Source organism: Salvelinus namaycush, chromosome 16 (assembly GCF_016432855.1).
Source record: "Salvelinus namaycush isolate Seneca chromosome 16, SaNama_1.0, whole genome shotgun sequence".
NCBI lineage: Eukaryota > Metazoa > Chordata > Actinopteri > Salmoniformes > Salmonidae > Salvelinus > Salvelinus namaycush.
The window spans coordinates 27,222,820-27,248,589 of record NC_052322.1 but is presented as its reverse complement, the minus strand read 5'-3'; the positions used below and the strand labels follow the sequence as shown (position 1 = coordinate 27,248,589).

At 43.1% G+C, this 25,770-nt stretch overlaps 1 protein-coding gene across 1 annotated transcript in view; it reads left to right on the top strand.

The window, feature by feature from the left end:
* LOC120061258 (rho guanine nucleotide exchange factor 10-like protein) overlaps window positions 1-18,089 on the top strand; it is a 29,225-nt gene extending 11,136 nt beyond the window's left edge. The window contains exons 8-26 of the mRNA XM_039010942.1: window positions 3,784-3,892; window positions 4,426-4,607; window positions 4,865-5,044; window positions 5,220-5,336; window positions 5,658-5,750; window positions 6,799-6,969; window positions 7,157-7,302; window positions 8,976-9,130; window positions 9,760-9,875; window positions 10,013-10,140; window positions 10,628-10,728; window positions 10,902-11,023; window positions 14,109-14,195; window positions 14,406-14,626; window positions 14,984-15,141; window positions 15,435-15,577; window positions 15,823-15,994; window positions 16,307-16,432; window positions 16,632-18,089. Coding sequence (XP_038866870.1) covers window positions 3,784-3,892; window positions 4,426-4,607; window positions 4,865-5,044; window positions 5,220-5,336; window positions 5,658-5,750; window positions 6,799-6,969; window positions 7,157-7,302; window positions 8,976-9,130; window positions 9,760-9,875; window positions 10,013-10,140; window positions 10,628-10,728; window positions 10,902-11,023; window positions 14,109-14,195; window positions 14,406-14,626; window positions 14,984-15,141; window positions 15,435-15,577; window positions 15,823-15,994; window positions 16,307-16,432; window positions 16,632-17,203 — 3,099 coding nt within the window. The 3' untranslated portion in view covers window positions 17,204-18,089. The remainder of the gene's footprint in view (window positions 1-3,783; window positions 3,893-4,425; window positions 4,608-4,864; window positions 5,045-5,219; window positions 5,337-5,657; window positions 5,751-6,798; window positions 6,970-7,156; window positions 7,303-8,975; window positions 9,131-9,759; window positions 9,876-10,012; window positions 10,141-10,627; window positions 10,729-10,901; window positions 11,024-14,108; window positions 14,196-14,405; window positions 14,627-14,983; window positions 15,142-15,434; window positions 15,578-15,822; window positions 15,995-16,306; window positions 16,433-16,631) is intronic.
* Window positions 18,090-25,770: the final 7,681 nt, after the last annotated feature.

Here is a 25,770-nt window from a genome sequence, read left to right as displayed (position 1 = left end):
TTGTTTTGGCTCTGTACTCCAGCGCTTTGGATTTGAAATGATACAATGACTATGAGGTTAAAGTGCAGACTGTCAGCTTTAATTTGATGATATTTTCATCCATACCAGGTGAATCGTTTAGAAACTACAGCACTTTTTGTACACAGTCCACCGATTTTTATGGTACCAAAAATATTGGGACAAATTCACTTATATTTGTATTAATGTTGTCAAAAGTTTAGTATTTGGTCCCATATTCCTAGCATGCAATGATTACATCAAGCTTGTGACTCTACAAACTGTTGGATGTGTTTGCTGTTTGTTTTGGTTGTGTTTAAGATTATTTTGTGCCAAATAGACAATAATGGTAAATAATGTATTATGTCATTTTGGAGTCCCATTTATGTTAAATGAGAATAGAATATGCCCAAATATCATACCACCAAGACATGCTAACCTCTCGCCATTACAATAACAGGGGAGGTTAGCATTTTATATCATACCCCCAACACATGCTAACCTCTAGCCATTACAATAACAGGGGAGGTTAGCATTTTATATCATACCCCCAACACATGCTAACCTCTCACCATTACAATAACAGGGGAGGTTAGCATTTTTGGGGGGGTATGATATTTGTGCATCTAACTTTCTCACTCATCATTATTCACGATTCATTCAGAACAATTAGTAATCATGGTAGCATCCACATTAATGTAGAAATGTTTAGAAACATATTCTATTCTTATTTACACAATGCATTATTTACCATTTAATTTCTATTGGGCACAAACTAATCTGAAACACAACCGAAACAAACTGCAAATGCATCCAACAAGTGACTATACAAAGGTACACTATATTGGGCGGCAGGTAGCCTAGTGGTTAGAGCGTTGGACTAGTAACCGAAAGGTTGCAAGATCGAGTCCCCGAGCTGACAAGGTAAAATCTGTCGTTCTGCCCCTGAACAAGGCAGTTAACCTAACCCACTGTTCCTAGGCCGTCATTGAAAATAAGAATTTGTTCTTAACTGAATTGCCTAGTTAAATAAAGGTTAAAAAAATCTATATATATATATATATATATACACATACACACGTACAGACACCCCTTCAAATTAGTGGATTCGGCTATTTGCTGACAGGTGTATAAAATCGAGCACACAGCCATGCAATCTCCATAGACAAACATTGGCAGTAGAATGGCCTTACTGAAGAGCTCAGTGACTTTCAATGTGGCTTTCATAGGATGCCACCTTTCCAACAAGTCAGTTTGTCAAATTTCTGCTCTGCTAGATCTACCCCAGTCAACTGTAAGTGCTCTTATTGTGAAGTGGAAATGTCTAGGAGCAACAACGGCTCAGCCGCAAAGTGGTAGGTCACACAAGCTCACAGAACGGGACCGCTGAAGTTCGCAGCGTGTAAAAATTGTCTGTCTTCGGGTTGCAACACTCACTACCGAGTTCCAAACTGCCTCTGGAAGCAACGTCAGCACAATAACTGTTTGTCGGGGGCTTCATGAAATGGGTTTCCATGGCTGAGCAGCCGCACCCAAGCCTAAGATCACCATGCTCAATGCCAAGTGTCGGCTGGAGTGGTGTAAACCTCGCTGCCATTGGACTCTGGGGCAGTGGAAACGCGTTCTCTGGAATGATGAATCACGCTTCACCATCTGGCAATCTGGGTTTGGCGGATGCCAGGAGAACGCTACCTGCCCAAATGCATAGTGCCAACTGTAAAGTTTGGTGGAGGAGGAATAATGGTCTGGGGCTGTTTTTCATGGTTCGGGTTAGGCCCCTTTGTTCCAGTGAAGGGAAATCTTAACGCTACAGCGTACAATGACATTCTAGACAATTCTATGCTTCCAACTTTGTGGCAAAAGTTTGGGGAAGGCCCTTTCCTGTTTCAGCATGACAATGCCCTGTGCACAAAGCGAAGTCCATACAAAAATGGTTTGTCTAGATCGGTGTGGAAGAACTTGACTGGCCTTCACAGAGGCCAGACCTCAACCCCATCGAACACTTTGCGATGAATTGGAACGCCGACTGCGAGCCAGGCCAAATCGCCCAATATCAGTGCCTGACCTCACTAATGCTCTTGTGGCTGAATGGAAGCAATTCCCCGCAGCAATGTTCCAACATCTAATGGAAAGCCTTCCCATAAGACTGGAGGCTGTTATAGCAGCAAAGGGGGACCAACTCCATATTAATGCCCATAATTTTGGATTGAGATGTTCGATGAGCAGGTGTCCACATACTTTTGGTCATGTAGTGTATCTCTCTCTCTATTACGTGTGGGAATACTTTGGAACAGATTTCCCAAATAAAAATTACTTGGAGCTGATTTGCTTGTGTTTTTATAGTCTTATGTGCAACAATTACAAATTTTGCTTGGGGGGACAAATAGAATCACCCACGGGCTGCCAGTTGGGGGACCCTAGAGTATACTTACAGTATATACCTATAGACAACAATACATTTGGAACAACATGGTGTAGTTTAGTTTGTTTTTTGGGTGTGTGTGGTGTTGTCCAGTGCCCTCTCATGGTGTGACCCCAGCATACTTTTGGTAATGTAGTGAATCAATGTTTATATACTGAGGAGTAACTGTACACAGCTGGTTTAAATGCACTGCATTGCTTGCTGGATGAGGAAGTGATACACGTGTGTTCAGTAGTTAGTGGCTTTGTCAGCAGTCTCTCTTGGTTCCTCTTCAGCCTCTCTGGATATTCCCTGTCCATCCACTTACTGCTGCCCCTCCCACTGCTGCTGCTTTCTTTCTTCTCTGAATCTGTGTTGATTTAAGATATGTTTTTCTGAAGAGGCAGGAGTATGGTTCTTATAATATGAGGTATTGTTTGCTTGTATGTTTTTTTTTTATCACAAGGTTTTTCAACATAAAAAAAAAAAAGGTTTAATTGGAGATTTGAAATTATATTTTGTGTGGGTTAGGAGCAAGGGGAAATGGTCTCTTTTTTTAAGGGAAGGCAACAAAAGTGTCTTGTCTTTGCTTGCTGAAATGAAGGACTATTCATAAGACAATTCAACAAATAGAACCAATGTATTTTTATAATGACTATCTAAGGAGAATGACAAGATATTTGAGATTCTCTGTACTTTCTGAAACAAATCATTGTTCTACCTTCAATTGACATAATTTTGTCAACCCTTTTCACATCTTGTGATTACACTGGTTGCCTCTCTTGCTTTCGCCTTGACTATTCTTCTCTTTCCTCTCTCTTTTCTCTCTTTTTCCCTCAACCCTTCCATCCGCTCACCTGATCTGGTGTCCTGTCCTTCCACCTTGCTTGTGGGGTCGTGGGCATTGGCATGGCGATGAACTTAGCTTTCTCAGGACATGTGGCGACTGAAAGAGCGCTGTGCCAAGACCAAGCAGGATCTGGCCATGCGCAGCTGTGACTTCAAGGTACTGAATCATTGTTGTAGAGTAGAGTACAGTAAAAATACTGTATGACAGCGACTGTGTCCCATTTCTCTTAAATGGCTCCTTTACCTTATCTTACCTGCCTTGACTGCTGGTAAGTGAAAAGACTAGTCTATATACTAGTCTATAATTGTTATCTGTATAATTTGGGTATCAAGTGGTCAAAAGGGATAGGAGGCAATGTAAAACTTTTTGGACACAGCCTCCGACTAGCCTAGTTCTGGTCAAAGGATGGTTGATGTGGTCTCTTTAAAGGGGAAGCATTGTCTGCGGTGTCTCCTCTCTTTTCTCACATATTTACAGAGCATTATTCTCTCACCCTGTCTCTCTCTCTCTACTTTCCGCTTCACTTCAATTTCAGGTCCAGATGCTGATGAAAGCAGCGCGAAATGGCACCAAGGACGGACTAGAAAAGACAAAGTTAGCTATGATGCGTAAAGTCTCTTTCCTGCAGAAAAAAGAAACCACGGGTAAGCATTATTATTATTACCAGCTTCTTCTTTTTAAATACAGTATGTATTGGTTGATGTCAGTTGTCATAGCTCATATATTGTCATGGTTTTTAGCATCATTGTTGTTGTCAATATCACTAGTCAATGCTGGTTAAACAAATGTAAAAGTGAAAATTCCCAGTTATCAAAGAAGTTTATCAGAGATTTAACATGTCACTCATTCGGTTCTTGAGATGGCTGTGGTAGGCACTGGGCTGTCAATTCCATCATCAAGGTGTCAGACAACCACAGACAAGGACACAAGGCGAGGGCTGGGTCGTATTCATTGGGCACCAAATGGTAGAAAACGGATTGAAACATACGGGGACAACCTTGACATGTTCAATAAGAAACACATATTTTATGTTTTCTACTGCAAAACATTTGCATTCCCTAATGAATAGGACCCTGGGCTGGCGTGGGGTTACACTATATCCTCAGGCCATGTGAGAACAGAGCAGTATTGGTAGACAGGCAAATGAGTTTGAAGGTATGTCACTGTCACCATACAGAGGAGAGTGATGATGACGCTGGTTATCTGGACGTGATGGTGTCTGAAGTGAAGCACCCACCGCCCCAGCTGAGCCCTATGCCAAAGGGGCTTACCACCCAACAGATTATTAGACGCCACATCATTGGTTCCATCGTACAAAGTGAGAGGAGTTATGTGGACTCTCTCAAGAGAATCTTAGTGGTGAGTGACCTCCACTGTTCTTTTTTTCAACACTTCATTTGAACCATACCCAGACAGTCTGAAGTCATTTTGATTCACTGACATTAACTTCAGAGGTCTTCCTCAAGGGTGGCTGGTTGCAGCACCTACCCCCCCAGCACTTGTGTAGATCTGAACTGACTGGATTGGTGTTAACACTGATGATGAGTCCACCTTATCCAGCTAACCAGATATCAGTGAGCATCACTCTGATTGGTTCTCCTCCTTGCTGCTCTCAGGAGTACCAGAAGCCCTTGCTTGAGCCAGAGGCCCGGATCCTGAGCGATAAGAAGGTCCGGCCCATATTTTACCGGCTGCGGGAGATCCTGCAGTGCCACTCAATGTTCCAAATCGCCCTGGCATCCCGTGTGGCCGAGTGGGACCTCAGTGAGAAGATCGGAGACCTCTTTGTGGCCTCGGTCAGTATGGAGGATGGATCTATCCAAGTGCAGGGACCAGGCTCCAGTTCATTAGGGCACGCAACGCAAATGAACACGGCCCTGTTGGAATACTTAGAAAATCTATCCTTTCCTTCTATGTATCCTTCCACTAATATTATATGACAGGATGTTGCATCCATTTTTCTCTCCACAGTTTTCCAAGTCAATGGTACTAGACGTGTACAGCGACTACGTCAACAACTTTACTAACGCTATGGCGCTCATCAAGAAAGCCTGCATTTCCAAGCCAGCTTTCCTGGAGTTTCTCAAGGTGGCCTAGTCTCTCCTCTTTGATCATTCAGTTTACAATGAATTAGACTTCTTTCCTCTCCCAAGGCTGTAGAATTGTTTGCTGCTACAGTATATCTATTCGTATGCAATAAGTTCAAAGTTCGGCATCTATTTGCATTCAATGTTTTCTAGTAGCATTTGGTGAAACGGTCAGTCAGATTCGCCTCCAGACAGTTAATTCTGAATTTGAAAGTGAGAATGTGTTTGAGATCTCAGGGCTACTATATACTGTATATAATCCTCTTAGATATGATGTAATGAACTCCCTGTTGACTTAGCCTCTATGCTTGTGCCCCCACAGAAGAAGCAAGTGTCAAGTCCTGACAGAATCACTCTTTATGGCCTTATGGTTAAACCAATCCAGCGCTTCCCTCAGTTCATCCTGCTGCTACAGGTTAGTACCAAGACACAGCAAAAACAAGCATCTTATCTTTTTGAAGATACATGTATAATACTTCATGATCTATATAAATATATGCTATAGGCTGTACACTAACATTTACTCATCTTTACTTCTATTTTAGTTTGTGTTGATTACGTATTCTATACGTATTCTATATTAAGCTCCATGGAACAAAGCATGTGTCGAGAAGAGGAACAAAGAAAAAACTAAACTATTTAAAACCTTCTCATAAACATGTATTTGGAAAAAGGCCTTATTATAGTGTGCTCTGCCAAGCATGTCAGGTAGAAACCCAGACAGCTTTCTTAGGGGAATCCTATGAGTTCATTAATACTGAGGAAGTGAGAGGGCGAGTGTTTGTAGTGAAATGTGGCTCCCTTCAGTGCATTCGGAAAGTATTCAGACCCCTTCCCCTTTCCACATTTTGTTACATTACAGCCTTATTCTAAAATGGATTAAATCATTTTTTTCACTCATCAATCTACACACAATACCCCATAATGACAAAGCGAAAACAGTTTTTTAGATATTTTTGCAAATTTATTACAAATCAAAAACAACTTATTTACATAAGTATTCAGACCCTTTGCTATGGGACTCGAAATTGAGCACAGGTGTATTCTGTTTCCATTGATAATCCTTGATGTTTCTACAACTTGATTGGAGTCCAGCTGTGGTAAATTCGATTGATTGGACATGATTTGGAAAGGCACACATCTGTCTATATAAGGTCCCACAGTTGACAGTGCATGACAGAGCAAAAACCAAGCCATGAGGCCGAAGGAATTGTGGGAAAAAATCAAGGGGTCTGAATACTTTCCGAATACACTGTTACTGAAGACTGTTTTCTATCTCTCGCTCTCATTCCCTCTCACACTCTCTCTCTCTCACACACACACACACACACACACACACACACACACACACACACACACACACACACACACACACACACACACACACACACACACACACACACACACACACACTCTCTCTCTCTCCTTCTCCCCCCCACTTTCTCTCTCCCTCCCTCCTTCAGGACATGCTGAAGAACACTCCCCGGGCCCACCCTGACCGCCTGCCCCTGCAGTTGGCCCTCACCGAGCTGGAGACGTTGGCCGAGAGGCTGAACGAGCAGAAACGAGTCGCTGACCAGGTCGCTGAAATCCAGCAGCTGGCACGCAGCATTGGTGACCGTCAACTGAGCAAGGTGACGCATATACATATGCTAAAGACACCACCAATGATTTCCAATGTCTGTTTGTCTTTCTCGAAACAACATCTTTTCTTTTTAAGGTAAATTTGAAAAACAAATGTTTTAGTCAATTCCATTGTGTGTAAGAGTAAGTGAGGAAGTGTGTTGTGTGTGTGATGTGATATTTGTGTCCCCTCTATAGCTCTTGAACTCAGACCAGAGGCAGCTGATACTGTGTGAGGTACTGATTGAGACAGTGTACGGGGAGAAAGGACAGGTCCTTAAGTCCAAGGAGCGCAAAGTTTTCCTGCTGAACGACACCCTCATCTGTGCAAACATCAACGTCAAGTGAGTCAGCACTACCAGGCTGAGACCATAGAAATAGATTATCTATGTACGAGACATGCTGTCTCATGCGGAGGAGGCTGGTGGGAGGAGTTATAGGAGGACGGGCTGCAATGGAATAAATGGAACGGTATCAAACACATCAAGCATATGGAAACCACATGTTTGACTCTGTTCCATTTATTCCATTCCAGCCATTACAACGAGCCTGTCCTCCTATAGCTCCTCCTACCAGCCTCCACTGGTCTAATGTCATGTTGTCGAATGACAACCACACTGTGTATTCATGTCGACCAACTCTCTTTTTCTCCATCTTGTCCAACACTACTATTGTAGATATGAGAATATGTCATAAATGAACAAAGGTAAAGTTTTCCCCAAAATGTATCGCAACTTTGCGCTTCAAAACCTCAGTTTTGATCAGAGAGCCTGATAAATGATTTGTTGCACGCTACTTGATTCGGCTCATGCCTCATGCCAACTTTGCCCCCAACTTTCACATTTCCGGAGGAACGGATCACAATTCTTCTCATGCACAATTATGGGGATTGATGATTAGTAATGTGCCCTGAAAATCAGTAGGGGGTGCTGCTGTTTGGAGAAGGATTCAACTTATCAGAAAGACTGTAATTGCATCACGTATTCCTTGACCTCCTTTCATGCTGTTGATTCAAAGAGCCCTGACACATTTAACAGGATTTCTCAATTGCTGTTAGGATTGCATTCTCTTTTTTTTCTTTCTTTCTTTAAATAATTATTTATTACAAAAAATACAAGGAAGTGGTAACATTAAAGTATTAGAACATGAAGGACAAACAATACAGCATCAAGACACTATCAAACATGTATCAGTCTTTCCGCAACAGAGCCATCCTTGTGTCAGGGTGCGTGTGCATGACAGTGATATAAAATATATGTCATAGTTTCCTTTTTGTTGATCACAATCTTGTGAAGCTAGAACCCTCCAAGATCCCCCACAGTTCCCCAATAGCTGTCCCTCAACCATTCGAGACCCCTCCCACAGCCCCCCCCCCGGAAGAAAAAAAAGAACCCCCCCCAATACACCAACAACCAAGAGAATGAACTGCATTTGCATTATCTCTTACATTCAAAGTTTGTTCACGAAAATGATGCACGCATCGACGAGGCAGAAGCCAGTGTGACAGTGTTAAGATTCTGAATGGTCAGATAACTAGCAACAATGACAAGAAGCTGCCATGTGGAGAATCGCAGGTGGCTCGTTTCAGCTCGTTGTGTCTTGTTATTGATACCATGTCCTGTTTTGAGGTGTTTTGACTCATGTCATGTCTATGCTAATATGGCAAAAATTTGATAGCTAACTAATCAACATCTGTAACAATGTATTTGTGAAACAACCAGTGCTCAAGAGTTGTATTTGTTTTCAAAAACTATTTGGAGACTAAATATAATTTACATGTTGTCAACAATCTAAGCCAACCCTTTTATATTTTGCTGCACAGTTGCACACACATCGTTTTTTATGCTTGCTAAACAACCAACCTGTCTATAGTTCAGGCCCATAGAGATGGAAAAAGAGAGGACAATATCTTTGCAGTGACGGCTTCTTGGACAGCATGGGAGGCACCATTGAGAACAAGTTTTGGGAACATCTCTATGTTCAGGCCAGTGAAATGTGTTCCTGTTTCCTCCACTAGGGGTCCCCCTGATATCAGCAGTCTAGTTCCCATTGGTCCTAAATACACAGTGAAGTGGAGTGCCCCCTTGTTGCAGACGCAGGTAGTGGAGGTGGGACAGGAGAGCTTCCAGAGCAAAGATACAGGGAAACGGCCAAATGTTGCTAATGTTCCAGGTAAGAACACACATTCAGTTCAATAAAAAAAGTATGCATTGTACACTTTCACATTCAAGACAAAATACTATTGTAAGCTATGAAAAAGCAACCTTTCCCACTATTACCGGGTACCTGCTTGGGAAGAACTGACTAGTTTTGAAATCTCTAAAGGCTTCAGTTCCATAATTAAGGGATAAAAGAGGCTACATGTAACCCTCTGGGAGTAGTTCAGATGTTGTCCCTCCGGTCTCATTTCTGAGATAAACATCCCTGTATTATTTTGCGGTTCAGTCTCATTTGGAGTTAACTTACTGTTGATGACAGGTGGAAGTCTTTTAGTGGAGAAACCCAGCAGGACATTTCCTAACTGTTGAAATTCCAGAGAATGAGGGTGACAGAGACAGGATATCCTACCGCAAAGGGCAGGTATAGGTGTCGTCTTTTTCTCCAGCCACCTGATTCAACTGATCACAGTCCACACCTCAAGAAAGAGAATTAGTTGAATCAGATGTATTACTGAGAAAGACTTCAACCACAACGGACCTTTGTAAATAAGACTGGACACGCCTGCTTTAGGAGGAGTAAGAATAGGATGAGATGGATGGTGATGATGACGCAGACAGTAAAGATGTGACTGTGTGTGCCAGGTAAAGTGTTCCTGGGCCCTCCGAGACTGTACCAGGAGCTGGATGAGCTACAACACGACCTGTCTGTGGTTGAAAACATCACCCTGCTGGTGGGGACTTTACAAGGCACCTACCAGGTTAGAGAAATACACACACACACACACTCACACACCTACGTTTTCTTTTCAACGCTGTTTATTGGACAGACAGTATCACATTGGCAGTTTATCATGTGATACCATCCCTCTACCACCCTCTTTTTGTTTTTCTTCAGAACCTGAACACAACAGTAGGGCAGGACTGGTGCCTTGCACTGCAAAGGCTCATCCACATCAAAGATGAACAGATCCAGTGTGCCAACAAGTGCCGCCTGCGGCTGGCTGTGCCAGGCAAGCCTGACAAGTGAGTGCCCAGGAGGTTAACTGGGGCCCTGTGTATGTGTGGGGGGTGTGTATGTTTGGGTAGGTTGTAAGCAGATGGCAGGGGAGCTTGGAGTGGGTGGCAAGGCCTGGCACATTCTTAATCCTCTACTGCCAAGCTGTGGATGGAACTCTCTCAGCTCTAGTCTATTCCTGTGTGGTTTGATATTGGAATCTTTACAACTCGCCATTTAAATGCCAAAATGGGCAGTTTGAGCTTACACGTTTATTCATGTTTCTGATTGAAACTCAATCTCTACTGAAGCAATTCAAGGTCCAGCATTAACAAAGATATCCACTAGCCCATAACCCTATAAAGTAGGGACAGGACTAGATCAGGGAGAGCTGGGGGGTAGTCTGGATGTTCATGAAGTCCCTCTCCATCTTCCACACCATCCTTAGTTGTGATTGTCTGTGTGCATGCAAGTGTGTTACATGATGTTAATGCATGTATTTTTGTTGCTCCTCAGATCTGGACGACCGGTCAGTTTCATGGTGGTTTTCAACACTCCCAGTCCCCTCAGCAAGATCTCCTGGGTCAACCGCCTACACCTCGCCAAGATAGCCAAGAGTAAGTCGAGCTCTCCAACAATGCCATTTAACATTATAGCAAGCCTAGCTTAGCTTTGGACTCCTAACACAGAAATAATATATGTTGGCGCTTTTTGGCGTATTGGTCATAATTTGTCCACTGGGATAGGATGTTGCAGAGGTGTACAACTAAACGTATCACTGTTGATACAGGGGAAGAGAACACGCCAGGCTGGGTGTTTGCAGAGGATGATGGGAAGACTAGACATCCATTTTGGTGTCCCCTGCTAGCCTGCCGACTTCCCATCTTCTCCTCCAAAACACAAGACCAAAAGGTAAGAAGCTACAGCTGTGAGGAAGCTCAGTGAACAGAGAGCTTTGCTGTCGAACGGAGAGCAAAGGCAAGAGGTAGCAGGCGTTGGCTTGATCCAACAGGGGAATCAGAACACCATCAAATAATTGCCACTCAAGGAAGTGTGACTGGGGTTTCTTTGTGTGTCACAGGCTATGATTAGCAGTTTATGCTATAGTCCCATCTCATTCATTGCCAGTCTCTTCTACGTCTCCTGGCAGCTGAGCTGGACAAGGCTGACTGATGAGGTTATGGAAGCTGTTTGATAAAGGAAATGGAATCCTTCACTCACATGAGGAGAACAGCAGTCCTTGCTCATCTAAGGGACCACTACATTACCATTGCAATGACCGACACTTGATTGTATTTCAAGACTGCTGAGTTGAGTTCATCTATATTATGATTGGTATGATGATATGAAGTCTTGGTCTCATCTACGCATTTCCCCCCGGCACATTTCCGTTACTCAGAGAAAGAAATCTGCACCGTAACTTAAAGCAGTATTTTGAGCTGTCACAAAAGAAGCCATTATTGAGTAAAAAGCAGATATGTTGAAATGAAAGGTGTAATGATATGCCATGCTAACACACCACCTTAGTTTGCCTGGCAGGGTTAAAGAAACGAGGATTGAAGAGGATATGAAATATGCATTGTTGGCACCTTGAATGTGCCAAATTACTCATTATATTAGAATAATGCAGTTGTAGTTGAAAGTAAACTTTTTGTAAAATGAAAGTAAGCCTGTGGGAGTGTGTGCTTGTGCGTGTGTACATGTGTCCTGTTAAGGAGATGGGATACTATTATTCTTCTGTTTCATTTTTTGAGCAAAGAGATCACCCACAGCCTCCACTAAAAGACACACAAAAATGAATGACAAGGTTTGTTTCAATCTGGAGTCATGTCATCAGTCAGATCTAGTGATAATCTAAGTTCCCCCCCTTTCAGAAGAGGTCTGGCCACCCCTCGGAGCCTGGTTCTTCTCTAGGTTTCTTCCTAGGTTCCTGCCTTTCTAGAGTTTTTCCTAGCCACTGTGCTTGTACATCTGCATGGCTTGCTCTTTTGGATTTTACACCGGGTATCTGTATAACACTTTGTGACTGCTGGTGTAAAAAGGGCTTTATAAATACATTTGATTGATGATTGAACACACACTGCCGAAAAACGTATCAACATACTCAACTGCTGGTCGTACTCTACCTTTAAAATAAGTGAATCTGATTCAGTTTCCCCTTTCATAGTATCTGTGTCTAGGGATAAAGGAGAGATCAAAGGGTAAGCACCTTATTTCTGGGGACTCGGCTGAGGCCATTAACTCCTGAAGATAATCCATGAAGCGAGGAAAATGCTGGATGGTATTCCAAGTAATCTTTTCAAGTTGAAATTGAAAGACTAACGGCTGGTTTCACTAAACTAAACCCCCCCTGGACTCTCCGGAAAGGCTCTCCCACAAATATGCCTGCATAAATTACAAGTAAACAGTAAATCACAGACCAGCCTCCATCCAAAATGGCACCCTATTCCCCCTGTGTGGGCTCTGGTGAAAAGTAGTGCACTATATAGGAAATAGGGTGCCATTTTGTATGCAACCCAGTGTTCTTTTCTGGAAGGGTATCCACACTCCCTCCACTCCTCCAAGCTCTTACATACTGTTCACCACCATTCCCTTCATCTTAACTATTTGAAATTCAGATGCCTCTGTCTCTGAAAGAAGAGCTTGTGTGTGTTGGATGGCGTTTTAAAATTCAAAGGACTCCCTCCTGGCGAAAATATACATTTACACCATTTATATGGAAATGCAGTGGCAGATGCCAGTTATCATGGGAATTCACACCACTGCAGGGTATACGGAGACAATGGACTAGACTCTGTTTGAGGACATGCACAATGTTCCAATTTGCATCCGTATGTTGCATTATTGTGGGTCACCAAACGTGTTATATGGCTTCATTCTGTGTGTGTGTGTGTGTGTGTGTGTGTGTGTGTGTGTGTGTGTGTGTGTGTGTGTGTGTGTGTGTGTGTGTGTGTGTGTGTGTGTGTGTGTGTGTGTGTGTGTGTGTGTGTGTGTGTGTGTAAAAAGAAAATGCTGATTTGTTTTGATCCCTGTTCCTCTAATACCGTCCGCCTCGTCCAATCAAACCCCATTGGAAATCTAATTAGTCTTCAGCTGCAAATATAAATACATGTTTGGATTCAATTATTCAACAAAACAATTTACTACACGGAGTGTAATCTTAGCACCCAGAACCAAAGCTCAGCTTCATTTGAATAAGGCTGTCATGAAAGTCTTCAGTGTCAGAAAAAATGCTTGATATTATTTTTGATTTAATAGTGCATTATATCCGTACTCGAAATACTACCAATTACTTTCCTCTGATTCTGAACATCAAGTCTAGCAGGATGTTCCAGAAATGTTCTTATGTCATTCAAGTAAAGGTATTGAGGTAAAGGAACAGTCAGCTAAAAACATTCAATGGGCTGCTGTTATATCCCGTTCATAGAGAGAATTTAGCTATAATATACAATATATTGTCTATAATCCCGAATACATATACATTGAGTCTACAAAACATTAAATCCACTTCAATCAGTGTAGATGAAGGGGAGAAGACAGGTTAAAGAAGGATTTGTAAGCCTTGAGAGAATTGAGACATATATGTGTGCCATTCAGAGGGTGAAAGGGCAACACAAAATATTTAAGTGCCTTTGAACGGGGTATTGTAGTAAGCGCCAGAAGCACCGGTTTGAGTGTCAAGAACTGCAACGCTGCTGGGTTTTTCACGCTCAACAGTTTCCCGTGTGTATCAAAAATGGTCCACCACCCAAAGGACATCCAGCCAACTTGACACAACTGTGGGAAGCATTGTAGTGAACATGGGCAGCATCCCTGTGGAACGCTTTCGACACCTTGTAGAGTCCATGCCCTACTAATTCAGGCTGTTCTGGGGGTAAAAGGTGGTGCAACTCAATATTAAGAAGGTATTCCTAATGTTTCGTACACTCCGTGTATCTATATAACTGAGTATAGTAGGTCTGTGGGTAAAAGTGAGCTTTTGTTGTGTTGTCTGTAGCTGGAGACGGCCCTTCACAACCCGGTCCAATGTGCCCTGCTGGCATTCTCTGCAGCCAGCACCTCTCTGCCGCAGGGCTACCTTTGGGTGAGTACTGCAAACCGGGGTTGAGTTGTGGTTGGGATGAAGTGTAGCGAAGGTGGTCCAATTAACTATAATGGTTCATGTGATGAGTAACCTAGGCCTAGGCTTTAGCTCTTTTTTTGCTCAGCGGGCTCATGCGATCTAGAGTCACGCAGTAGACCTGTGTTCGATAGCTGGTCAGCCCCATTAACATCCTGTATCTGTCATGACCAGGTGGCCAGTGGAGGTGACCGCAACCATGGTCAAGTGGAAATCTTCTCTCTGAACCGCTCCACGCCGCGCATGGTCAAGTCCATCCAGATGGGGGCGCCAGTCCTGTGTCTGGATCACGTGATGGAGCCTTGTCCCACCGAGGAGGAAGAGGAGGGGGAGGCTGCTGTCAAGAGCACAGGCAGGACTGGCAACACCATCTGTGTAGGCCTGCAGGATGGCAAGTGAGTCATCGTGTGTACTGTAGTACAAACAAACACTGCAGAATGAGTTTACACAATATGCTGACACCCATGTGTTTATTGAACATGGCTGAATTGTTCATGCTGCACCTTTTGGATTTGGTTATCCACTATTCTCCAAGGAACCAACAAATCAGAAAAAAGTGCCAGACTTGACATTTACCATTCAGTTCATTGTGACTTTTGTATTGTCCATAGCAATGTTAGTAGAAACCGGAATGTATCAGCCCAAGTGGCCACACACAACTCTATCAGAAGAATTAAAGTTGGCTCATGTTATTGTCATTGTCATATACCTAGTAAAAGGTCACCCTATTTCTCATGAACTCCATTTTCCAGCATTCATGTGTACGGTACCGTGGACACTTCGACCCAGTGCCTGCTGACCTTCTCCAACCCAGACAGTTGTCCAGTTCTGTGCCTAAAACACTCTGCCTCCTTCCTGTTCGCTGGGCTGGGGAATGGAAAAGTGTCTGTTTACGCTCGGAAGAGTGGAGGTGAGACCGCAAACCAACTGTATAATATTGTATCCTGCCATGTCCTTGTATAATCAAGGTATTCCATTACAAGTTACAAGACAACATTAAGATGAACATACTATAGGTCTATTCATCTGCCTCCGTCTGCTGTTGTACCACTACACCCTCCTGGACAGTGATCTCATAGACTTAAATTGAACTACAGTATAGAATGTTTCTCTATGGTGTTCTCAATAATCTACCTGGTTCAGTCAATGTGATGGATAAATGTGTAACCATCATTAACACTGACCATTTTCTATTTTTTCCAGAGGGGCTGTGGGACCCTGAGTCGTGCAGGCTGGTGACAGTCGGCAGTGGCCCCATCCTCACCCTCCTAACCCTAGAGAATGCTGTGTGGGCCAGCTGTGCCAACCACGTCACCGTCATCCAGGGCTCCAGCCTCCACACACAGGTCGGCAAAACACACCCTTCTATACACCCTCATTTACATAGAGCTGAAGGAAAGAGGAAGAGAAGAGGGACTTAGCGACTATATGACCTGAAAAGGATTGGATAGGTGTAATATGATACTGTAGCTAGTAAGGAAAGGACACGTGAATTGACAACCTCTCTCCTCTCTCGCTTGATCATAACACCTCTTTCTCACTCACTTACTCATTCACTCTTCCCCCCCCTCTCTCTCTCCCCCTCTTAAAGAGTTTTGACGCGCACCCGGAGCCCGCGGTCAGTGTGAGTCACATGGTGCGAGCGGGGGGAGGGGTGTGGATGGCCTTCTCTGAGGGCTCTTCCATCCGCCTGTTCCACACGGAGACACTGGAGCACCTGCAGGAGATCAACATCTCCACACGCTCCACCTTCCTCAGCCCAGGCAAGTACAGTGTAGAAGGTCACAGGTTACCGACCACTTGTTTCACTTACATGATTCAAAACCAGTCCCTAGACACTTGTGTAGGTCTAAAAGGATTGGATACAGGTATGAGCAAACTGGTATTAGCTCCACATTGCCCTATGTAAGGCTAGGTGTAATTTAACCCCTGGTGATAATCTATTCAATTATTTCAGATATACACAAGAGGCTGGCATAGAGGCTAGGGATGGATCATAAATGTGGACGAGGGCAACAGTAAGGTTGACATGAACAGGAGGAAGTGACAGAATGGTGGTTGTGTCTCTCTTCCAGGGCAGCAGGGCAGCGTCCGGGTCACCAGCCTACTCATTTGCCAGGGGCTGCTGTGGGTGGGCACTGCCCAGGGCATCATCGTCACCCTGCCCGTGCCCAAACTGGAGGGTATCCCCAAAATAACAGGTCAGGCTTAGTACAGACACAACAGACGTTTTCACATGAAAACTGGCATCAGGTGGCATCCGGTTACTCCCATTGCATTGGTGTGACTGGCTGTATTATGTATTATAATTGTCTAATAAAACCAATCAATCAACCAACCAACCCACCAATCAAGTTGTGTGTTTTCTAACCGAGGCCTTGTGTGCTATTTGTCCCATAGGTAAAGGGATGACGTCTCTAAACGCTCACTGTGGCCCTGTGGATTTCCTTGTGGTCACCTCCAGCACCCTGTCCCCAGACATGCTCAAACGGGATTCTGTCTGCGAGACTGCCGACCAGGCCAATGGGGGAGCGGGAGGAGGAGAGGGTGGGGAGCGGAGGAATGAATTGTCCCAGGAGTCACTCTCGCAACCTGACTGCTCCTCCCCCCAGGGAGAGCCCACCAAGGCCAAGGGAATGCTGCTTCAGTATCGCCTCCGCTCAACCACCCAGCTGCCCGGAAAGCTGCTGACAGCCGAACCCGACCAGAGCCCATGTGATGCCCCACCGGAGACCCCGGAGCACAGCCCTGAGGACGGCTCTATCTACGAGCTGAGCGAGGACCCTGAGGTATGGGTGCGGGGGCAGCCCCCGGCCAGGGAGGGGCGCGGGAAGGACAAGGTGACCTCTGCTGCCGTCTTCTCCGGAGGCAGGGGGTTCCGTCGACTTGGGGAGGAGACTATAGCAGCCAATGGGGACCCAGATGAAAGTACGCTCATGGTTTGGCAACTCCCACTAACAGTGAGCCCATGAGGATACAAGGCTGATTGGACGAGACGAGAGCTGGCTCCTCCCACTCGCCTGATGTATTGCGTGCTCTATGAAGAAGAGACTATTAAACAATATATATTCAGGATGACTAGACTGTCATGAAGGGCTATACAGTATGGTACATTCCTCTACCACCTTGGTGGTTGGATTTCTGGATGGAGTCTGAGGGAGTAGTGGTGTGCTGCAAACTGTGAGCATGTTTCAGGCCCTCACACACGCTCCTCCCAGCAGATGCTTCTTCAGTCTGGCAGATCTAGACCAGGGGGTCTCGTCAAATGGAATTTGAGGAGGTTCACTCAACATGATTTTGCATTTTGCACGTTCTTGAAGGAAGTATAATTGATAAGTGATTGAAAAGTGACAGTTACGAATGTTAGATTTTCTTGTTGTCACTCTAATTGACTCCTATTGCCAGTGTATCAAGTGTGTTGCTAACACAGAACATGACAGCTAATGTTAATGTTAGGGTGTATGCGAGCATGTTTATAAAGTACTTCTATACTCTTTACACCCCCCCTTAAAGGGTACGTTCATGTAAAGTGTTACCAGTTAACTTAATGTAAAGTAGAGATACAGTACACTTACAGGTATCCCGCTTTTGGGGGAAAAGAGAAATCTACATATAACATTTCTCTAAAATCAACTTGATGATCAACATACTGTGTAATAACATCTTGTCCTGTCTTTCTGTGAGAATGTTGTCTAATATCCTGTTTTCCATTTCAATAAACCAGAAGATGTGAAGAAGAAGAAAAAGCACCAAGGGAAAGAATGTCTCAGCTACTTTATGCTTGACAGGTACTTATTTTGGACAGTGTGTTTACACTGTGTCACGTTGTTATTTGAATAAAGAGATCATGGTCTGATACAAGCTCTTTTGCTGATTTTTGCCAACTCAGTGAATGCCTTTGGGGAGGCAGTTGAGATACAAGCTAACAGACTATTATTATCTTGGACACAGAGGGGGACATGGTGCTACGTGTGTGTGTGTGTGTGTGTGTGTGTGTGTGTGTGTGTGTGTGTGTGTGTGTGTGTGTGTGTGTGTGTGTGTGTGTGTGTGTGTGTGTGTGTGTGTCAAAAAATAGATGTGAAAAGTTTTTTACAAACAAATGTATGTCAAGCATTTAAATACATTTCAAAATCCATACAAAATCCATTTGGCCAATGTTTTTATATTTCACATGTATCCTAAAATGCATTAAAAAAATACACAGAGTACAAATCATTAAGGACACTTGCTCTTTCCATGGAATAGACTGACCAGGTGAAAGCTATGATCCCTTATTGTTATTGACGTGGATTTAACAAGTGGCGTCAATCCGTGTAGATGAAGAGGAGATTTTGAAGACTTGAGACATGGATTGTGTATGTGTGCCATTCAGAGGGTGAATGGACAACCCAAAATATTTAAGTGCCTTTGAACAGAGTATGGTAGTAGGTGCCAGGCGCACTGGTTTGTGTCAAGAACTGCAACATTACTGGGTTTTTCATCCTCAACAGTTTCTTGTGTATATCAAGAATGGTCCACCACCCAAATGACATCCAGCCAACATGACACAACTGTTGGAAGCATTGGAGTCAACATGGGCCAGCTAACCTGTGGAACGCTTTCGACACCTTGTAGAGTCCTGATAAATTGGGGAGGGGTATGGGTGGGGGGGTGCAACTCAATGTTAAGAAGGTGTCCTTAATGTTTTGTACACTCAGTGTATATATACAGTACCAGTCAAAAGTTTGGACACACCTACTCATTCAAGGGTTTGTCTTTTATTTTTACTATTTTCTACATTGTAGCATAATAGTGAAGACTTCAAAACTATGAAATAACACATATGGAATCATGTAGGAACCAAAAAAGTGTTAAACAAATCAAAATATATTTTAGATTCTTCAAAGTAGCCACCCTTTGCCTTGATAACAGCTTTGCACACGCTTGGCATTCGCTCAACCAGCTTCACCTGGAATGCTTTTCCAACAGTCTTGAAGGAGTTCCCACATATGCTGAGCACTTATTGTCTGTCTTCACTCTGCGGTCCAACTCATCCCAAACTATCTCTATTGGGTTGAGGTCGGGTGATTGTGGAGGCCAGGTCATCTGATGCAGCACTCCATCACTCTCCTTCTTGGTCAAATAGCCCTTACACAGCCTGGAGGTGTGTTGGGACATTGTTGAAAAACAAATGATAACCCCACTAAGCGCAAACCAGATGGGACGGTGTATCACTTCAGAATGCTGTGGTAGCCATGCTGGTTAAGTGTGCCTTGAATTATAAATAAATCACTGACAGTGTCACCAGCACCCCCACACCATCACACCTCCTCCTCCTTGCTTCACTGTGGGAACCACACATGCAGAAATCATCCTTTCACCTACTCTGCGTCTCACAAAGACATGCGGTTGGAACCAAAAATCTCACATTTGGACTTTACACCAGATTTACACCGGTCTGATGTCCATTGCTCGTGTTTCTTGGCCCAAGCAGGTCTCTTCTTAAAGGTGTCCTTTAGTAGTGGTTTCTTTGCAGCAATTGTACCATGAAGGCCTGATTCACGCAGTCTCCTCTTAACAGTTGATGTTGAGATGTGCCTGTTAATTGAACACACTGAAGCATTTATTTGGGCTGCAATTTCTGAGACTGGTAACTCTAATGAACTTATCCTCTGCAGCTGAGGTACCTCTGGATCTTCCTTTCCTGTGGCGGTCCTCATGAGAGCCAGTTTCATCATAGCAATGGTTTTTGATGATTTTTGCGACTGCACTTGAAGAAACGTTCAAAGTTCTAGAAATATTCCAGATTGACTGACCTTCATGTCTTAAAGTAATGATGGTCTGTTGTTTCTCTTTGCTTATTTGAGCTGTTCTTGCCATAATAGGGACTTTTACCAAATAGGGCTATCTTCTGTATAACACCCCTACCTTGTCACAACACAACTGATAGGGTCAAACACATTAAGAATTTAAAAAATTCCACAAATTAACTTTTAACAAGGCACACCTGTTTGAAATTAAAATGTATTCCAGATGACTACCTCATGAAGCTGGTTGAGAGAATGCCGAGAGTGTGCAAAGCTGTGCAAAGGCAAAGGGCGGCTACTTTGAAGAATCTCAAATAAACAAATCAAAATATATTTTATAACACTTTTTGTGTTACTACATGATTCCATATGTGTTATTTCATAGTTTTAATGTCTTCACTATTATTCTACAATGGAATGAGTAGGTGTGTCCAAACTTTTGAATGGTACCGTATATGTGTGTGTGAGAGGGGGGGAAGCACCAAGGTGTGTGTGCACGCACACGTAAGCGTGTGTTGAGAGAGAGAGCGAAAGAGCTGATGAGACTTCATTCAAATCAAATCTGTTGCAGTTTTTAATCCTCACACTATTCTGGAAGCAATATCGGAATGAGGATTTATTTTCTCACTGGTCGCTTGACAGAAACTGAAAAGTAGCTCTGCGTTTCGGTGCAGAATGAATCGTTCCGAATGCAGACCAGACCCCGTGCTGCGGGCATTGTGGATGGCACTTTATCAACGATTTATCGCCTGAAAACAGATGGAGTGTCAATTTGACCACACGAACGGGGAAGATGACTTGTGCTTTTTCTCTGTGTATCCTCGTATATGTTTTGGATTTAGCTGTTGGTATGTCTCCGTTTTTTGTACTACATGGAGCATTTTGTTGTTATTAGCTAAAAAGTTTTGATTTAATGTCTAAAGCTCCATGCTGTAGACCATTTTTACTAACCTATATATTTCACATTTGACATACATCTGTGTTAGGCTATAGCTCTAAAGCCTGCAGAGTGAAATTACATTGCAATGATTATAGGCTGCAAAGGTTATTTTCTTACCTGTCTTACATGTTTGAAATTCATTACACTAGCCTAGATTGACTGTAAACAGTTCCAAGGTATTGACAGCCATCCAAAATTATTAGTTTGTCCATGAGGAGATGCACTGTATCATACAGCAATTTCTGTAGACTGTACATTGAGTACACTCGTTGAATGCATGTTTGACTTAAATAGGCTAAAAGTTGTCTAATGCTAGTGAGGCTATGATGTCACAATCCTTGTTACCAAATCCAGTTTTTGATTGATTATCTGAGGGATAAAGGCTATTTGGCTGACCCATTTTACAGGTAATCTGTACTCTAAAATGATTAAATGCCACTGTCCCAAGGCTCTAGGACCTGACAGAATGCAAGCCAACAAAACATTGCGGATATGCATTATTTCAAGCATCTAATATTAGTAACATGATTTGCAATCAGGATCTGTGATCACATGTAAGTATAGCATTTAAATCTCATCATATGGCAATAATATATGCTATAGAAATTGAGGGGAGGGAGAGCATAATTGTGATTTCAGTGAATGCAGTTCCTATTGAAGTTGCTCAGTCACATGTGTGTGTGCAAGTGTGTCTCTGGATCTGAGTCTGGCTCTGTAGTCTCGCTTGCCAGACGAATGGCACTCCACCCCCACCCAGCGACTCATGAGATCAAGTTGGTCTGTGAGTGGGAGAGAGAGAGAGAGAGAAAGTAATCTCCTTGCTAGCTTTCTGTCAGTGCTTCATTCACCACCTCCTCCTTCGCAGAGTCAATGCTTGCAGGCTTCAAGCATACGCTTAGGCCTTGAGTGAGAAGAATCAAGTCTCACAACAGTGCCAGTGTTTATTTCTCTGATCACCGTATAATTCGATAGAATTGGACTGGGTGTACTGTATTGAAGGCCTACAATGTCCTCTGTTAGATACAGTAGATGACAGCTGTCTGTCATGGTGTCTGCTCAGAAGACGGAGCGAGCCTGAGAAGCTTGTTGTTCATTGTAGAGCACTAACATGAGATGACGTGCACCCTGGGTATTTGCAGTGGGTCTTCTACTGTTTAATTTAGTTACATTTATTTGCACCAAAGAAAACAAGTGATATACAACAATACAGATTAAAACAAATAAAAAAACGATGTGCAGGTGAGGTTTGAAGCCCAAGGGCTTACATGAAACCCACACCACAAAAAAACTATATACAATACATACAGTTGAAGTCAGAAGTTTACATAAACTTACGTTGGAGTCATTAAAACTCGTTTTTGAACCACTCCACAAATTTCTTGTTAACAAACTATAGTTTTGGCAAGTCGGTTAGGACATCTACTTTGTGCATGACACAAGTAATTTTTCCAACAATTGTTTACAAACAGATTATTTCACTTATAATTCACTGTATCACAATTCCAGTGGGTCAGAAGTTTACATACACTAAGTCCAGAAAATGATGTCATGGCTTTAGAAGCTTCTAATAGGCTAATTGCCATAATTTGAGTCAATTGGAGGTGTAACTGTGGATGTATTTCAAGGCCTACCTTCAAACTCAGTGCCTCTTTGCTTGACATCATGGGGAAATCAGCCAAGACCTCAGAAAATCAATTGTAGACCTCCACAAGTCTGGTTCATCCTTGGGAGCAATTTCCAAATGCCTGAAGGTACCACGTTCATCTGTACAAACAATAGTATGCAAGTATAAACACCATGGGACCACGCAGCCGTCATACCGCTCAGGAAGGAGACGCGTTATGTCACCTAGAGATTAACGTACTTTGGTGCGAAAAGTGCAAATCCATCCCAGAACAACAGCAAAGGCCCTTGTGAAGATGCTGAAGGAAACAGGTACAAAAGTATCTATAGCCATAGTAAAATGAGTCCTATATCGACAAAACCTGAAAGGCCACTCAGCAAGGAAGAAGCCACTGCTCAAAAACCGCCATAAAAAAGCCAGACTACGGTTTGCAACTGCACATGGGGACAAATATCGTACTTTTTGGAGAAATGTCCTCTGGTCTGATGAAACAAAAATAGAACTGTTTGGCCATAATGACCATCGTTATGTTTGGAGTAAAAAGGGGGAGCCTTGCAAGCCGAAGAACACCATCCCAACCGTGAAGCACTGGGGTGGCAGCATCATGTTGTGGGGGTGCTTTGCTGCAGGAGGGACTTGTGCACTTCACAAAATAGATGGCATCATGAGGGAAGAAAATTATGTGAATATATTGAAGCAATATCTCAGGACATCAGTCAGGAAGTTAAAGCTTGGTCGCAAATGGGTCTTCCAAATAGACAATGATCCCAAGCATACTTCCAAAGTTGTGGCAAAAGTTGCATACTTCCAAAGTTGTGGCTTAAGGACAACAAAGTCACGGTATTGGAGCGGCCATCACAAAGCCCTGACCTCAATCTGATAGAAAATTTGTGGGCAGAACTGAAAAAGCCTGTGCAAGCAAGGAGGCCTACAAACCTGACTCAGTTACACCAGCTCTGTCAGGAGGAATGCGCCAAAATTCACCCAACTTATTGTGGGAAGCTTGTGGAAGGCTACCCGAAACGTTTGACCCGAGTTAAACAATTTAAAGGCAATGCTACCAAATACTAATTGAGTGTATGTAAACTTCTGACCCACTGGGAATGTGATGAAAGAAATAAAAGCTGAAATAAATAATTCTCTCTACTATTATTCTGACATTTCACATTCTTAAAATAAAGTGGTGATCCTAACTGACATAAAACAGGGAATTTTTACTAGGATTACATGTCAGGAATTGTGAAAAACTGAGTTTAAATGTATTTGGCTAAGGTGTATGTAAACTTCCGACTTCAACTGTAAGTTCAAAAACGACTGTACTTAAACCATTCATCATTAACTCTGATGCTGGAGCATTCATTTATATTTCCTGGTGGTAATATAGTGAGTCTGGGCTCTAGTTGGGTGAGTAAGGACTATCGCTGCCTTTTGTTCACTGCGTAAGACAATGGTGATGCATTCAGGGGCCAATTCTGACATAAGAATTTACGCCATTCCTACGCATACCTTTCCTACGCACTTCTCAGTATTTGGTAAGTATTTAGTATTCATACTCACACCTACAGTGTCATTGCGCAAAATAGTATGCAGCATCATCTGGATATGTGTGCAACAAAAGTTAAACATTCATTTTCAGCTACCATTTCTTTCAAGCTGTCTACGCATACAATTTGATGCACACCTTTGATAAATCCAACGTATGCACCACATAGAACGCACGGCAACTGTCTCTGCTGCAAACTTAGCATTCCATTGGAAATTAATGTACTTCTGATGTACCAAAACACAATGACACTGTCGGTGGAATCGAGGCGTTACCTAATTCAGTCGTGTACTGCTCTGCAGGTGTGGCTGGTTACCTGAAAGCCCTCCCACTTGCTGGCTAACAGATTTTCTTGTTGAGTTTTCATTCAATAGGGTTTTCAGTACATTTATCTTAAGCCATCCCTTTAAATCGATACTAATAGAGACAATAGAAAACAGAAATAGAAAACAGAGAAACTGCAAGTTAAATGGCCGTACAATTTAAATTCTGCATAATGGCACAGTATTTCATAAACTTCACTGTGGGAAAGTTGATATGTTGATATGCTTCAGTTTGCTGCCATATGACTGGTTTCAGATTTCTCTCCAGCGATTGTAAGGTAAAAATATATCTAAAACATATGCAATTTATATTTACAATTCCCTTATCCAAACGGATTACTAATTTACCTAGCTCTTATCAATAGCTCTTTTCAAGTTGTAAAGTACAGTGCATGGAGAATGGTATAATTTCTATCTGAAAAAAACAAGTAGGCCTAGATGCTTTTCCCACTTGTAACCGGTAGGTTCTCTAGACATTATTCATGGTTTCCTCGCACATAAAGGTGGTGGAATTATTCGGAAATTAAGTCAAGTTCAGAATCCCCTCCCCCTGATCAAGGTTACCAAGACACACCTCCGTCACACCTTCATTTATTTGATCTCCACCCCAAAGGAATAGCGGTTGAATTGCATGCTATTCTCATGCTTAAGTTCAAGGTCAGAATAGGCATAAAAACGTAATTACTTTCCATTTACGCAAGCTAAACTCTGGTCAGATTCGGGCCCTCAAGACCTAACCTCACCAACAGTAACTGATGAGGAGGATGTAGCTGACAGCCTCAATAGTTAGGTTATGTTCGATAGTCACCAAACAGAAGAAAACGGACTGAAATAGGGACGGACTACCTTGTCCTATAAGAAACCCTTATAAATACGACCCTGATTGGGATTGTATATTCTTAGTGGAAGGGCCCCTTTAAGAAATGTCAACTGACATCATAAAAACACCTGAGTCAAGTATTTTTGCCTTCACCTACAGGGCTCACGCTTACATGGTTGAATGGCAGCTCTCTTTGCTCCAAAAAGCTGCCATTTATTTATTTATTTTTCAAATGTTTGTGAGTATGAAGCTCCCTCCAGTTCTCTCCTTCTGGGTCTGTCAATGAAAAGATGGGGGATTAGTGGGAAAAACATGAGGAAAAATAATCCACCTTGATGTCAGGGTGTAGAGGCCAAGGTGGGAGGAGGGGTGGGGATTCTATACTGGAGTAGCAGTATGAAACAGGAGATTACACTCTTTACCAGCTGCCCTGCACGGTAAAGAGTGTAAGCTGCCCTGCTGCCCTGCATGTCTCTTTAAGTGCTCTGGGATCAGTCCTGGGC